Below are 16,531 nucleotides of genomic sequence, written 5' to 3' on the forward strand. Positions count from 1 at the left end.
TTCGCAGATGAAAAAGTATTTATCATTGTGAATAACCTGTGAAATACAAGGCTTTGAAAAACAATATCTTATTACCATTTCTGAGTTTGGTTCTGAGGCAGCCATTTTGCTGGAAGGGGATGTCAAACATCTTGTTGAAAAAATACAACAGTTTTGTTTTTCCATGCTATATAGAATGAATAAAGTATTCAGTGTCACTGAGACCTAAAATAAATTGTGTTTCATATTTAACTAGTCTCAGATTCAACTGTACATTTTACAGTTTCTTTTCTGCTATTCCTTGTTTCTGTCTGCATGATATACAAAATGAAGTGTGGCAGCTAATACTGTCTTCATAGAGTTACTCACTGTATGGTAAAAGATAATTGGAATGCAAGCCAGGAGCAAACTGATATTTTAATAATTATATGCTAGTAGGTGTTAAACCTTAACAATACTACTACAGAGTACATTGTTGATAACATAATTTGTGTACATTTTCTCTAAATGTCTGTATAGTATTATGAGAAATATGCCCTACTGTATGCAGTATAGTAGCAGGTACTACATTTGCTTAGGGAAAAATGATAAAACTCTCAGTTACTGAAAGCAGCCACCTACTGCTGATAGTACATAGGACTAGCATCAATACTGAACATCTTTTTCTCTAAAAGATACCTGTAACCAGCAGTCACACAGATCTGTAGTATATCACTGTGTGCATGCCACCGAATATGATTTTCATTAGAGGATATTTCTTATGTTGAATGTAGTGTTTGTTCTTCAGCAGTATTTTATTAACACTCTGCTTGAACTTAATATCTATGGCCTAGTTTACACTTAAAACTCAATTTAATGTTATACTAACTAGAGTCCATCCTGCTCCGACTGAACTCTGTGTGAGTTTTGACATTGACTTCAGTCGTAGAAGGATCAGGCCCAGTGTCTACTTATAGAGCTGCTGCATCCATGGAAAAACTTCTGCTGCTTTTTTTAAAAACAGGTTTTCATATACAAAAGTAAAAATCATCTCCTTCTCAATTGTCTCTAAACTATCTGATCCTCATAAGGGTGATTAGAGCCCTGTGACGTTGCACTCCATATGTTTTATGGAAATAAGCTTATGAGTGTGACTATGATGTAACTGGAATATGCTTTATGCAAAAGGTCTTTTGTAAGGTATCATAACAAAGGTTATAAACTACTGAATATATTCTTCCTGTTTGTATGCATGTATCATTCTTGTATCTGAAGCTAGAAATATGAAGTATAACTCTGAGGTCCTATTGTAATTATGTAAAGTTTGGACCATTAATGGTGGTTTAGCATCTTGATGGCTCCCATTGACTAGGACAATTGGTTGTAAATAGTTTATTTACTTTCAAATCTTCCTGTATACCTGTGGGCCAACCCAGGAAGAATGAAGACTATGGAGCTTATAGTGACATGTGACTATGTCACATGATACTGGAATCCATCTTAATCCTTGTACTTTTCCATTGATGAGGCAGGGGTAGGGAGAACCACAGACAAAAGATTCCCACCTTATGCCAAAGCTATAAAAGGGGATGGAGCAGGACAAAAGAGGCTGCCAGTCCTGAGGAAACCCCTGCTTACCACCAGAGATGTCTGCTGGCTCTAACAAAGACAGTACCAGGGGAAAGGATTGGACCCAGACTAGGAAGGCATCTAGCCTGTGAAAGGTTTCAGCATGGTAGCCATGTTAGTCTGTATCAGCAAAAAAGTTAGTATCAGACAGCACATCCCTTGGCCCGCGCTGCTTCCTGCAGCCCCCATTGGCCTGGAGCAGCGAACTGCAGCCAGTGGAAGCTGTGATTGGTCAAACCTGCAGACACGGTAGGTAAACAAACCAGCCTGGCCCACCAGGGGCTTTCCCTGAACAAGCGGTGGTCCTAGTTTGAGAACCACTGATACAGAGGGCAAACAATTTACAAATTTACCCTGTATAAGCATTATACAAAGTAAAACAGATTTATTTGAGGTTTGAATCCTATTGGTGTCTGGGTGCTGGAGACAGGTAATTTGCAGAGCTGTTTTTAGTTAAAGTCTGCAGCTTTGGGGGCATGGTTCAGACCTGGGTCTGTGTTGCAGCAGGCTAGTGTGTCTGGCTGAACAAGGCAGGTTTCTGGAGTCCCAAGCTGGCAGGGAAAACGGGCTCAGAGATAATTTCACCACATCAGGTGAGAGTCCCAAGGGGATCTCTGTGACCAAACCCATCACAAGCACCTAAACGGGGCTCGACTCAGCGCACAGAAAATGATAATCCCCTCAACCACAGAGAGGGGCCACAACAAACAAACAAAACCCCCACAACAACCACCCAGGATCAGTTAAACAAGGGTGTGTGAGGGGAAGGGATGACAATAAGAGTAAAAGAATGGGAGTGTGGTTACAGGGTCAAAATTCACATGTCCATAAGGTTCTATGGTTGCTGAGCACTACTGCATTGACCTGCTACATGCAACAGTGCCAGGGCCAGCTCTAGCCATTTCGCTGCCCCAAGCATGGTAGCACACCACGGGGGGCGCTCTGCCGCTCACCAGTCCCACGGCTCTGGTGGATCTCCCACAGACGTGGCTGCGGAGGGTCTGCTGGTCCTGCGGCTCTGGTGGACCTCCCACAGGCGTGCCTGCGGATGCTCCACCAGAGCCACGGGACCAGTGGACCTCCACAGGCACGCCTGCGGGAGGTCCATCGGAGCCACCTGCCGCCCTCTCACTGCATGCCACCCTAAGCACGCACTTGGCATGCTGGGGCCTGGAGCCAGCCCTGAACAGTGCAGATTTTATACTCCAATTTTTCCTCAACAGCAGGAAAAAATTGGAAATATTACAACTACTACCTTCAATTCTCTGCCAGGCTTCCTTCCAGACTGAGGGATCTAAGCAGCTTAATTTGCCCCCTTTTTGCCAAAGAATACATTTCCTTACACAACAGCACTAATCATATGGAATCACTAGAGATGGATTAGATTACAAACAGGTAGTAGCCCATTTCCATGGCAGGCATCCGTATCCACTGACTCTAAGGTTACTGTCATTATGCTATCACCTGCCTGAATCTCCTAACCTGCATCCTTGCTTCTTTCCGCGTCCCCACCACAAACGCACAACTAAAACTACAGCTCCCAGCTTGCAGCGCTCGCCATTCATATACGAGCTGCCCTTGAGTTCCCGACTTTCAATGCGACACTGGGATCCCTAGTCCAATGGGAGCAGCAGGGGGCGGGTCTATGCAAATATTGCCGGCGGTCGGTCACCCCGCAGGCGGCGCTTCTGTTTCCGTGTTGAGGTGCAGTAGGATTCGGGGACATGGCCAGGCCAGGAACCTGCCGTTACCCTTAGCGTCACCTCAGCCGCCGGCGAGAGAGAGAAGATGGCGTCCATGTTGCTGAGGAGCTGCAGCCGGCGGGTCTCCTGCCTGCCCAGGCCGCTGCGCAGGGAGCCCAAGTGGGGTAAGGCTCGGGCCGGGGCTGGGCAGGCGCAGCAGCTCTGGGCGCCGGATCTGGGGGACCCGAGCCGCCGGCTCCCGAGTCCCCGGCCTAGGCCCTGGCGGCCTCCCTACAGCGCCCGCACTTCAAGCGCAGAGGGACGGGGTGAGGGGGGCGCGGGGCCCTGCGGCTGGGAGAGCCGGCTACGGGCCTGACGGTTCGGGGGAGCGTGCGCGGTGCGAGGCCGCCTCCCTTCCCGGCTTCCAAAGATCACCGGGTGTCAGAGCAACCTTGAGCTCACGCGGGCGAGGCGTGTTGGGTGCCCGCGCTTGGTGATCTCATCCTGCCGCCTTCATCTCTAGCGCCGGAGAGCCCATGTCAGTGGCCCGGAGAGGCGTCCTCCCTCCACGCGGCTCCTGTGCCCGTGCCTCTTTATTTCTCTTAGCTGAAGCCTTGGGCTATGATGTAGAAGTGATTTGTTGGCGGTGCTCCTGGGCTGACAAGTCATCGGTGCTTTGCTTTATCTTGTGGCTGGAACCTCCCAGAAGTTTTTCCTTTGTATAAACCACGTAGTTCCTGCTCTGCCTTGTCATCAGCTTTATTTGGCCTTTGAGTTAAGGTGCCGTTGGTTTTAGTTTTCCAAGTGTTCTTTTTTCAAATAAAGTGGGTTATCTGTCTAAGCTACACATCCCAAAAGTAAATAAAAACCTAGTTGACTTCTTGCAAGTGGCTAATCAATCTTAAAATTGAGTACAACGAAATTTGATGTGCTTAATTCGTTCTAAGAATTTGGCAACAGACTGAGGTTTCCCAAATGAGGAATCCATGTTTTTGTAAAATAGTCAATAACTTGTGGCAGGTTAGTTTAGGAGTGGGCAAACTTTTTGGCCTGAGGGCTACATATGGATATAAAAATTGTATGGCAGGCTATGAATGCTCACAGAATTGCTGGTTGGGTGCAAGAGGGGATGAGGGCTCTGGCTGGGTGTGCGGGCTCTGGGGTGGGGCCAGAAATGAGACGTTCAGGATGTGGGAGGAGGCTCTAGGCTGGGGTGTTGGGGGGTGGTGAAGGCTCCAGCTGGGTGTATGGACTCTGGAGATGAGCACTTTGGGGTCCAGAAGGGGGGTCCAGAAGGGTGGTCCAGGCTGGGTGGGGGCTCTGGCCTGAGGCAGGGAGTTGGGGCGGGGGACTCGGGTGCATGCTCCAGGCGACACTTACTTCAAGCAGCTGCTGGAAGCAGCAGGATATCCCTCCTATGCGGAGATTGGGCCCTAGGCACCACCCCCGCAGCTCCCAGAAACAATGGCATGCCTACCCTGTGGGTCCTACGTGGAGGCGCGGCACCAGCCCCTGCAGCACCCATTGACTGTGGGTCCCTGCCAATGGGAGCTGCGAGGAATGGCACTTGGGGCGGGGGTAGCATGCAGAGTGGAGCTCCCTGGTTGCCCCTACATGTAGGAGCTGGAGGTCGGACATGCCACTGCTTCTGGGAACAATATAGCAAGCCCCTGAACCCACTCCCCGGCTGCAGCACCGGAGTGGGGCAAGCCTCTGATTCTGCTTCCCAGTGGGAGCTTGAGGGCCGGACTAAAAGGCCTGACGGGTCAGATGCGACCCATATTTTGCCCACCCGTGGGTTAGTTGCTTTTAACTTCAAAAAAAAAAGATTTGGTTTTAGTATTTGTGAAAGGGGTTAGCTTGATCACTGTGGAAGCTTCAATATTCTAGCCACAAAACATATAACAGCAGTTCAAACTTTCTTGCAATGCTTTACCAATTACCTTCAACCTTGAGCTGGAGGAATCAGTCACTGTGAATGAAGGTTAAATGGCTTTGCCAATTCAATTCATGACCATTGCTGAAGTTGCCAGTAAAGTTTCCACTTGTGATGGATGCTTTCTGTAATGTGGCATATTGGCCAAAACCAGCCATCTGATATATTGATCTCTTACAGTTACTGGTCTTTGCGCAGATATTGAAGTAAAGGACGTGATATAAAACTAAGATAGATTTGGGCTGAATTTGAACTTGACATGGACCAAAGGTTGAATTTTATTACCATTACTTTGTGCCATCCAGTCCTTCTGCCAACAGCATTCTAAATCTTCAGAATATAGGGAATATGTTTAATCTATAACCTAAATTACAAAAGGGTAAATGGGCGTACTGTTTATGGCATAGCAATATTTTGTCACAGTGGTAACTGGTTAGAATATTTCATGGTGGATGAGTTTTGATGTAAAAATTGCTTTAATAACACAATTGGGCATAATTAAAAACCCTTCAAGTATTCTGTAGGTGCCATGTACACTCATAGATTAAGGCCAAGAAGGGGCCATTGTGATCATCTAGTCTGACCTCCTATATAATAACACAGTCCATAGAAGTTCCTCAAAATAAATCCTAGAGCAGATCTTTTAGAGAAACATCCAGTCTTGATTTAAAATTGTTAGTGATGGAGAATCTACTATGAGCCTTGGTAAATTGTTCCAATGATTAATTACTCTCACTGTTTAAAAATTACATCTTACTTCCAGTATGACTATGTCTAGCTTCAGCTTCCAGCCTTTGGGTCATGTTATACCTTACTCTGCTTGTTTGAAGAACCCATTAGTAAATATTTATCCCCCATGTAGATGATTATAGGCTGTAATCAAGTCACTCCTTTATCTTCTCTTTGTTAAGCTTGAGCTGCCTGAGTTTATCACTGTAAAACAGGTTTGCTAATCCTTAATCATTTTCATGGCTCTTCTCTGAACACTCTCTAATATATCAACCTCTTTCTTGAGTTGTAGGCACCAGCCTTGAACATACTATTATGACATCAGTGCCAATCAGAGGTAAAATAACCTGCCTACTCCTACTCAATATTCCCCTGTTTATGCATGGAAGGATCTCGTTGGCCACAGCATCACATTGTGAGCTCGTGGTCAGCTAATTATCCACCAGGATCCTCAAATCTTTTTCAGAGTCACTGCTTTCCAGTGTAGAGTCCCTCATCTGTATTCATTGTTCCTAGATGTATACATTTCTATTTAGCTGTATTAAAATGCATTTTGTTTGTTTATGCCTAGTTTACAAAGTGATTCAGATCACTCTGAATCAATGACCTGTCCTCATTATTGTTTACCATTCGCTCATTTTTTGAGCCATCTGCAAGCTTTCAGTGGTGATTTTATATTCTAGGTCATGTTGTTAAATAGCATGTGGCCACAAACTGATCCCTGCCGGTTTTCACTGGAAACACACTCACTTGATGATGATTCCATGTTCACAGTTACATTTTGAGGCCTATTAGTTAGCCAGTTTTTAATCCATCTAATGTGTGCCATGTTTATTTTATATTCTAGTTTTTTAGTCAAAATGTGTGATGCCAAGTCAAATGCCTTACAGAAGCCTATAAGTGTATTATATCAGCACTGTTACCTTTATCAACCAAAATTGTAAACTCATTTAAAAAAATTAGTTTGACAGGATCTGTTTTCCATAAATGCATGTTGAATTGCGCTAATTACATTACCCTCCTTTAGTTCTTTATTAATCAAGTCCTGTATCAGCATCCTGGGATTGATGTCAGGTTGACACGCCTATAATTACCCAAGTCATCTTGTTTATCCTTTTTCAAAACTGGCAGAGCATTAATTTTCTTCTAGTCTTCCCAAGTGCTCCAAGACTTATTCAGAATCAACGTTAATGGTTCAGCAAGCTCCTCTGCCAGGTCTTTTAAAACTCTTAGCTGAAAGTTATCTGGACCAGCCGATTTAAAAGGGGAACAGGGACACAGGCAGGCTTTGCGGCGTCAGAGCTGGGAAGAGGGATACGGGGTAAATGCTCTGCGGCATCAGAGCTGGGAACGGAACACTGGAGAACAGCCTTTTTCGGCATATAGAGATAAGCCCGACTGGTGCGAAGGGCTTCAAAATATGCTTGCTTGGAAACTAACTCCGATAAACATTGCATTGTCTGCACTTCGGACTTCTGGTCTTTTGCTGCTTGCTTTCTGCGTGACAAGAACCAGGGAAGTGGGAAGGTGGAGGGAAAGCCCTCTAACGCTAAGCTACTGGAGTTGATCAATGTTTGGGGAGAGAAGGCTGTGCAGGGACCCAGGATGCCCCACAAAAAGTAATTGACAAGTGTAGATGGTTTTTGCACAAAAAAGGGACTTTCCCTCTTTAAATGGCAAGTTAGACATTGCCTAAGCCTTATTAAAGTCAACATAGTACCACATCTACCCCCCTCCGCCATCCACAAGGCTTGTTACCCTGTCAAAGAAAGCTATTAGGTTGGTTTGACATGATTTGTTCTTGACAAATCCATGCTGTTACTTATCACCTTATCTTCTAGGTGTTTGCAAATTGATTGCTTAATTATTTGTTCCATTATGTCTCCGGGTACTGATGTTAAACTGACTAGTTTATAATTCCTCGGTTTGCCCTTATTTTCCTTTTTATATATTGGCACTATATTTGCCCTTTTGCAGTCCTCTGGAATCTCTCCTGTCTTCCATGACTTTTCTAAGATAATTGCTAATGGCTCAGTTATCTTCTCAGTCAGCTTCTTGAGTATTCTAGGATATATTTCATCAGACCTTGGTGACCTGAAGACCTCTAATTTATCTGAGTAATTTTTAACTACTACTTTCCCTATTTTAGCCTCTCTTTCTTTTATTTGGTTATATATTCATTTTTTACAGCTGCCTTCACTTGCTCTTTAAACCAGCACACCCTTGTTCCTCGATTGTGGGGTTATAGCTTCTTGGGTATCTAGTAAGTTGTTATTAAATGATTCTCAATTATCAGTCTCAGTTTTCTGACCAAGTTCTTCCTCCCTGCTGATTTGTCTTATTATTGTTTCATGTGCTCTTTCAGCTGGAACATACCTCTGTTGTTAACCCATCGTTTCATGACAGAAATCCAATTTAATCTTAGTTCACCTTGTTCGTTCAGCAAGTAAGTAGTTTAAAGAACAGGAGTACTTGTGGCACCTTAGAGACTAACAGACTGAGATGGCTGCTACTCTGAAACCTGTCATTAAGTAGTTTAAGTACTTCTTAGAATCTGAAGTATTCTTCCAGTAAAGATCAAGCCTTTAAACACCACAGGCGTACACTGTTGGAGTTACTTTTTTCATGAGAGACATTTTTCACTTGAATTTTAAAAACAAAGACATAGTATGTAAGTTTTGCTGTATCGGAAGCCTTTTTTAGGGTGTGTAAATTTTTAAAAGTAATCCTATCATTCTTGTTACTGGTTTTACAGTAGGGGAAATTTGTTTGTCTGCAGCTCTTATCCAAGTGGATGCTTTTCTTGCTTCCTAAACGGGTAATCCTGGTTAAGGTTTCCTAAGGAGGCAGTGCCAAGTACTTTAAGATGCAGATGTTCTCTTTGCAAATATCCCGATTAAAAATCATCCATATAAGTATAATGCCCTGGCAATAAGGAGCATGAACCTTCTTTTTTCCTTTCTGTTGGCCTAGAGCTGGCTAGTTCTCATGCATTGCACATTGCTTCAGGGCTAAAGTTGCACATCAGAAGGGACTCTTCAGATCTAGACATACTTCTAAAACTTAAAATGAAGAAAAATTAATAGCTTTGTAAAACCTTTAAATAACCTACATTTTTGGCCTAAAGTGCTGTACCTGACAAGGTTCATTTCTAAAGTAACAATTGTCCTTTTAAAATAATTTAGTTCATTATTAATGTTATGGGTGAATTGTCTTCCTAAAATTCAATCTGTTTGCGAATTATTTGTATTTTTTTTTCTTTTTCAGGTAACTTGGGAGAACGTACTTGTCTCAGTTGTGTGTCTCTAAGGTTGATAAGCCATAAGTAAGTAAGCGTAAACATGACACAATTATTTTTCTAGTCTTTTAAAACTCTGCCAAACTATCCTAAAAGCTTTAATACATCATAATGGAACATAGTTATCAGTCTTCTGGACAAGACACACAATTACTAGTCACAACCCATATTATAGAGCCACAAAGTGAGGCCCAAGGGTAGTACCTTAGTCATATGCCTATTATGTCCCTTTTGGGAGTAGGAATATGTGACGTGTTTTGATTTTCACCCAATCTGTCCTCCTAGTCTTATGTCAATGCAGTAAACAAACACTGTTTTTGTGAAAGCAGTAAAAAGTGAATTCATTTCTGATGATCAAATGCAAGTGATGCCACTGGAAGTGGAAACTCTCCTTCATAACACTGCTGGTCCAAACTCTACTATCGCATACACACATGTAAATGTTGGTCTCAATCCATTTTGAGCAGTAGTTGATAGGGCCCTACCAAATTCACAGCCCTGAAAAATGCGTCATGGACCATGAAATCTGGTCTTATGTGTGCTTTTAACCTATACTATACAGATTTAATGGGGGAGACCAGCATTTCTCAAATTCGTGGTCCTGATCCAAAAGGGAGTTGCAGGGGGCGTTGCAACATTATTTTAGGGGGGTTGTGATATTGCCACTCTTACTTCTGTGCTGTCTTCAGAGCTGGGTGGCTGGACAGTGGCAGGTGCTGACTGATGGCCAAGTTCTGCAGGCAGCAGCACAGAAGAAAGGGTGGCAATGCCATACCATGCCATCCTTAGTTCTGCGCTGCTTCTGGTGACAGTTCTGCCTTCAGAGCTGGGTTCCTGGTCAGCAGCTGCCACTCTCCAACTGCCCAGCTCTGAAGGCAGCACTGCCACCAGCAGCAGCAGCATAGAAGTAAAGGTAGCAGTACTGCGACCCTCTTCTCTCCCGCCCCCCCCCTCCTTTTTGGGTCAGAATCCCTACACCTACAACACTGTGAAATTTCAGATTTAAATAGCTGAAATCATGATTTTTAAAATTCTGTGACCATGAAATTGACCAAAATGGACTGTGAATTTGGTAGGGCCCTATTGATAGGGGGCAAGCACAGTTCACTTTAGCCTCACATTCAATAGGCCAAGGCTATATGTACTCTGTGTCGGATGGTTGTTGTTGCAGTCAACCTTTGGGTCCTGTGCACTTCCCAGGCCTGCTGGGTCTGGGCAGAATCCAGCCACTGTTCATAACTTGGGGCTTCTAAGGCACACTCCTTGGTGAAGACCTCCTGTCTTGCACCCTTCTGATGTGGGACTCCATGAGCCAACTGCCTTAGGCACAGAAATCAATGCTGAGTCCTCCCAAATCTCCCCAGTCACTTAGAGAGGCTCCCCAAAGTTCCACCTCTCTGATTTATAGTTTAACCCCTCAGGGACGTGTAATGCAAGGAACACAGGCTTTGCACAGGAGTTTCTTAGCCACAATAACTTTTGCTCTTAGTGCATATATGAGTTACATATCGTTAGGAAAAACAACAAAGCCTATACACTGTGTCCCCTAAGTCTGTGCACACCCCTTCCTGTGAGTCCTAAGCCTCTGAAAATATTGAATGTGTGGGCCCTCTCCTGTAGTCCTTTTGTTGTCTGGCAATGATCAGCTAGTGAGAGTGAAGGAGGCTGGAGCCATCCTTGTCCTTAGATAAGATTTCTGCCCCTTCTGTCAAGTAACCAACCAGTCAGCTGTAGAACTCCAAACGGGTGGTTGGCTTGGAAATTCCAGGCCCCTGGATCCAAACTGGGAAAATCCAGTTCACTCCAGCCCACTCCTATCTGTAGTAAAGCCATTGTCCCAGTGTAGACCCCCCTTAATTGGAACACTGTCACAGTGGATGTGTCTTGTGTTCTGGGAGGTATAAAGCATTAAAATAAGCTGCCCTGGGTCTGTTCTTGACAACTTTAGGAAGCTGTAGTTACCTGCCCAAAATGTAGGTCATATTCTTCAGGAAGGTGGCTATCAGTGGAAGGTCACACATTTTATATTTATACACGCACACACAGACACACACACACACCCCAATCTGTCACACACTGATCCTTCAGTTCCTCTCTACCCATCTACCCAAGCTGTCTTCCTGTCTCTATCATTTACGTAAATAATTGTAACCAGCTCAAAGTAATTTTATTAGGTGTATTATACTCAAGTTTTAGTTTTATACGGGGTTTTTTGGGTGTTCCCCAAGATGGTAAATCTGTATAGGAAAAGAAGATTTGAAGTGTTCTGAAAAAAGTACTTTGCCAAAGGCTGTGATGCCTGCAACACCTCTCCCCTAAAGGACCAGAAGGATGAAAAGACTTGACTCTTGTAATGCACAAGTTTAGGAGAGCTTCTCATGTTTAAAAATAACATTACTCTTCCCAATCATGAGTAAGGCTGCGAGTCTGTCACGGAGGTTGCAGAAGTCATGGATTCTGTGACTTTCTGTGACCTCCATGATTTCTGCAGCAGCCAGTGTGGCTGATTCCTGGGCAGCTAGCCTTGGGGACCACTGGAGCACCAGCAGCCCCAGAGGCAGTCAGCCACTGCCACCGGAGCAGGGGTCAGTTGTCAGCCCCGGCAGCCCCCCAGAGCAGAACCATAGGATCAGCTAAGGTTTAGTCGGGGGTATTTATAGTAAAAGTCATGGACAGGTCACTGGCCGTGAATTTTTGTTAAGCATCCGTGACCTGTCCATTACTTTTATTAAAAGTATTCTTGACTAAATCTTAACCTTAATCATGAGTAGCGTTGGCACAAAGTCATCCTCTGTGCTGAAATCAGTTGGTAAATATCAGACTGAAAGGGGTTATCTTGTAAATGGTGGCCATTAAGGAAGTATTCAACTGCATTCCACCAATTCACAATATTGGTCTTTTGGATAATGCCAGTGGTTGATCACACAGTAAGAAAGTGGTATTCTGTCAAGGATTACATCAACAAACCTAGACAGGACGCTAACTTTAGGGTGGCGGCTTGATTGGTTGATCAACATTTCCACAAATCTCACCCTTTGAAGGGTTTTGTGGAGTGTCTGTTGGGGGGGTCTTAGAAGAGTCACTGGTGTGAACTCTGACCATCCGCATGATCAGTTGGACACGGTCTGGTGAAATTTTCTGCAATGTAGTTGCTCCGAATCTCTGGCACAATATGGATGCATTCTATATATTATAGAAGCTAGAGTTCTGAATAAACCTATACCATCACTGAATCTATGGGGTTCATACCTCCTGCTGGTCAGTGGGAGGTGGTCATGAGAAACTTGCTAGCAGTGGGGCTGTGAAACCATGTCCTGAAAGAGAAAAAGGAGTTTATTTACAACAGTAGTTCTTGGGGTTTGTTTGTTTGTTTATTTATTTTAATTGTATTGTCTCTGCAGTGCCAGTCTGATCCTTTCTTCTCCCAACTAAATAGGGTTTCCACAAAGAGAGGCGAGTCGGGTATTATAAATTTGGTTTTTTGGATGTAGGGCTTGAAGGAAATGCATGCACTTACTAACTTCCAAGTGTTCTACAAACGTAGTCCTAACATTTAATTTCCCATTGTATGGGAGTCTTTTCTATACCTCTATTTTCTTTTGTCCTTTTCTGGACCACTTGTATTTCTGCTATACTTTTTTGAGATATGGTACCCAAAATTTAACATTGTAACCCTCACCTTAAATACTATCTAGATAATGGTGTTTAAATTTGCTCATTTTTTGACCACTCCTGGGCACTGATAAGATATCTCCATTGACTTTCCAAAATGATATTGATGTCCGAGTGCTTATTTTAGAATCTGTCACATGTGGATTAATAGAGCAAATGTTCCTTTAAATGTGTATTGTCTTGCACTTTTCTACATCAAATTTCATCTTCCATCACGTTGCCCAGTTTTTTTAGGTCCTTTCTCAACTTGTTTAAATTTAGTCATCAGCATATTTTACTTGCTTGGCTTTTCTCTTCCTATACTAGACCATAAATAAATACATTAACATCAGACATAGTACAGATCCTTTGGACAACTCACTAAAAGCCAACTTCCACGTAGAAAATAGACTACTTCATTTTACTCTTTTCCTGTATCAACAAATGTATAATCTGTGTTAGCACTACTCCTGAGGGAATTCTACACTAAAAAATTAAAAATTCTGAGCGTAATATTTGAAATTCATATGCAGAATTTTAAATAATTTTGGTAATATATTTCAAAATTCCTGTCTACAAGCATGTCTGTAACAATACAGACACACAAAAAAAATTCCCGCAGGAGTAGAGAGTTAAAGAAACCTCTATGACAACCCAGTTCCTGTTTCTCTGTTTATGCTTTTGTTGGGTGTCTCAGTCTGGGTGTGTCACACATGCCAACTGGGCACACTTTGGAGGAAGACTCTGCCCCTCCGGTCTCAGACACCTGGGGAGTAGGGGGTACAGGTATCTGGGCTGGGGGTGGGGAAGTGTCCTGCAGCTGGGCTCTGGTGGGGTGAGAGTGCCAGCAGCAGCCCCTAGTGGTGGCAAGCATCTCCGCAGCACCAGTTCTGCAGCGAAAAATGAAATTTTGCACAGAACATTAATTCTGCATTGTGCAGCGGCGCAGAATTCCCCGAGGAGTGTAGAACATCTCATTTTGTTACTGTTTAGTTTCTATCCCTCAATAGACCCAAATTTATCTTTTCTGTACAGGGGCCTAGTGTTCCCATTTAACTAATTCCATAAAAATGCTACCTTGCAATTGATACCAGGTAATTATTTTTGTTGAATAAATTAATCCTGTGTAATTTTTAACTTTACAAAAAATAAAATTATGGATCTTAAATAACCTTTGACATCTTGTGATTAAATACATATCTCTTACTGTCTCTGTAGAAAAGCAGTGCTGAAGAGAGAACTTTCAGTTACAAAGAATAGTACCAAAAGGTTACCATTAAACTCTTCTTCCCACGTCCCACTTCAAAACAAATCTTCAAATGTAGCCTGTGCGTTAGATTTCAGTTACTTTTAATTATTTGGAAAGTTTAAAGGGTTTGTTGTTTTATTACTGAGATCATTAAGGACAAAAGTATGGTTTGACACAAGTCTTAAAGGACCCATTTTAAAAACTAACCGATGAACTAATAGATTTAATTGTAAATTTTCAGAAAGCTCGTTCTGTATTCAGAGTAAGTAGTGTTATCTTTGGGAGGATATTATTCTTCATGAGTAACGAAGTGGCTGAATCCCTGCTTTAAGTGCAAAACTCAGCTCAGCCTTAACTGTAGAAAACTGCAAATGACACTTCCATAATATAATATTAATTAAATCATAGTGTAGGACAGTGGTTATACTAAGCAATTTTGAAAACATTTTTGTATGTTAATAATGGGCAGGGGTAGGCTTGAATAAGTTTCTTGGGGAATATGATATCCTAGGCACCTTCACAGCATATATTTGTTATGACCTGCTATCTCGAGCCATGATGGTTATCAACCAGGGCTGCCCAGAGGATTCAGGGGGCCTGAGGCAAAGCAGGGGAGCTGCTGCACTTGTACTCACCTGGCAGCGGTCCGGGTCTTCGGCGGCAGGGGGCCCTTTAGTCACTCTACGTCTTCGGGAGCACTAAAGGCCCTCTTCCCCCCCCCCCCCCCCCCGGCCACTGAAATGCTGCCGAAGACCCGGACTGCTGCTGGGACAGGGCTTGCAGGACCCGGGGCCTGGGACAAATTGCCCCACTTGCGCCTCTCCCCTCCCAAGTGGCCCTGTTTTCAACTGCCTTTTGGGGATTCCATCATCAACTATAGTTCATAACATATCAAGTTAAAGTACAGTTCTACACTTAACACAAAACACTGCGGGGATCCCAGTTCATGTCTCATTGATTAATATCAAATTTGCTTGCTTTATAAGTAGAAAGAAAAGTTCTTTCTAACTGTCAGCCCTGAAAATTTAAGCTGGGAAAAATAAAAGCTATTTCAGTTCTATAATTTAGCAGGGGTGACTTCATGCTTGAATTTCAGTTAATACAGAATTAACTGCAGTTAAATTAATTGTTACACTTAATACTTCAGTGTTCTAGATGGTAAGAAAAATGCTAAAGTACAAAACTGATTGCATTTAGGGAGTGGTTCTAATTTTGTACATGTCATGAGCACTTTTGGAGCAATGTCTTTATGTTCATTTTCAGAATACATTTAATTCCCCTTTAGAAAGGGATCAAAAGTGGTGAATGAAATAGGAGTCTGTCCTATACAGACCATTGATAAGATTGAGTTTGCAGTTTCAGCAGACCAAGTATCTGCTGGAGAAAGAAGGTTAGAGGTAAAGAGATGATAAAGGGGTAAACTTTTTAAGTCGGTTTGTCTGATACTGATTTCCTTTCTCCCCCTTAATCCTAGCAGCTTGTACTTTGTGTTCCATCCACATAGTATAGGTGATATGAAATGCTTTAGATAAGTTACTTCTCACTGATTTCTAGTTTTACCTCTGCACTTAGCTTTCTAAATGGAAAGCACTTCTGGTCACTATTTTTCTCTCTTTTAAATGTTGAAACAACAGTTTTTTTTTTTCCTCCCTTGAAAGTAGTTTACAGGAAAAGAACTTGTTCATAAGTTATGATGTTGTGTATATAATCACTGTTTTCAAGTGATAGTGACATATACCTTTTGATCTTCATAATTGTGATTTTAAACATATAGTAGAACTTTCTCCTTTAGCACATATTATTGGATCTCTTAAATGCCTTTTTCTTTTTTTCTTAAAGGAATGTACACTTCAAATATTGCACTAGTGTCCACCCAGTTTACATTTACTCCAAGAAAGAGCAGTACAGTTGTTGGACTAAAGGACCTGAACAACTGTACTTCAGAGTTGTGAGCTCTCCTGGCTCATGGATTCAGCTTGCAAGTTTGGGCATTTTGGGGCCCCAATACCTTCCGGTACGATGGTGGCATTCTTCACATCCACGTAATGATGACTCCGTGGTGGAAAAGTCACTGAAGTCTTTAAAGGATAAAAACAAGAAGATGGAAGAAGGAGGCCCTGTATATAGTCCAACAGTAGAGGTTGTTAAAAAATCTCTTGGACAGAAGATTGTGGATGAGGTGAAGCACTATTATCATGGCTTTCGATTGTTATGGATTGACACAAAAATTGCTGCAAGAATGCTCTGGCGAATACTTCATGGCAACGTTTTGTCTCGCCGGGAAAGGAGACAGGTAATGAGTAAATGTAGTCTGTTCTATATACTATTGAGTGATTTAGACTCCTTGCCTGGGTTAAATTGAGTGGGTTCCTTGTCCTTTTTTTTTTTTTTTTTTTTTT

The 16,531-nt window shown here is 42.9% G+C and overlaps 1 protein-coding gene across 2 annotated transcripts in view; it reads left to right on the forward strand.

Annotated features, from left to right (window-relative positions):
* Positions 1–3,217: 3,217 nt before the first annotated feature.
* The window catches only part of LETM1 (leucine zipper and EF-hand containing transmembrane protein 1), a 73,997-nt gene continuing 60,683 nt past the window's right edge, over positions 3,218–16,531 (forward strand). For both annotated transcript variants that reach the window (XM_032767893.2, XM_032767894.2), the window contains exons 1-3: positions 3,218–3,454; positions 9,202–9,259; positions 15,972–16,425. In XM_032767893.2, coding sequence (XP_032623784.1) covers positions 3,376–3,454; positions 9,202–9,259; positions 15,972–16,425 — 591 coding nt within the window. In that variant the 5' untranslated portion in view covers positions 3,218–3,375. The remainder of the gene's footprint in view (positions 3,455–9,201; positions 9,260–15,971; positions 16,426–16,531) is intronic.

The sequence above is a fragment of the Chelonoidis abingdonii genome, chromosome 5 (genome assembly GCF_003597395.2).
Source record: "Chelonoidis abingdonii isolate Lonesome George chromosome 5, CheloAbing_2.0, whole genome shotgun sequence".
Lineage (NCBI taxonomy): Eukaryota > Metazoa > Chordata > Testudines > Testudinidae > Chelonoidis > Chelonoidis abingdonii.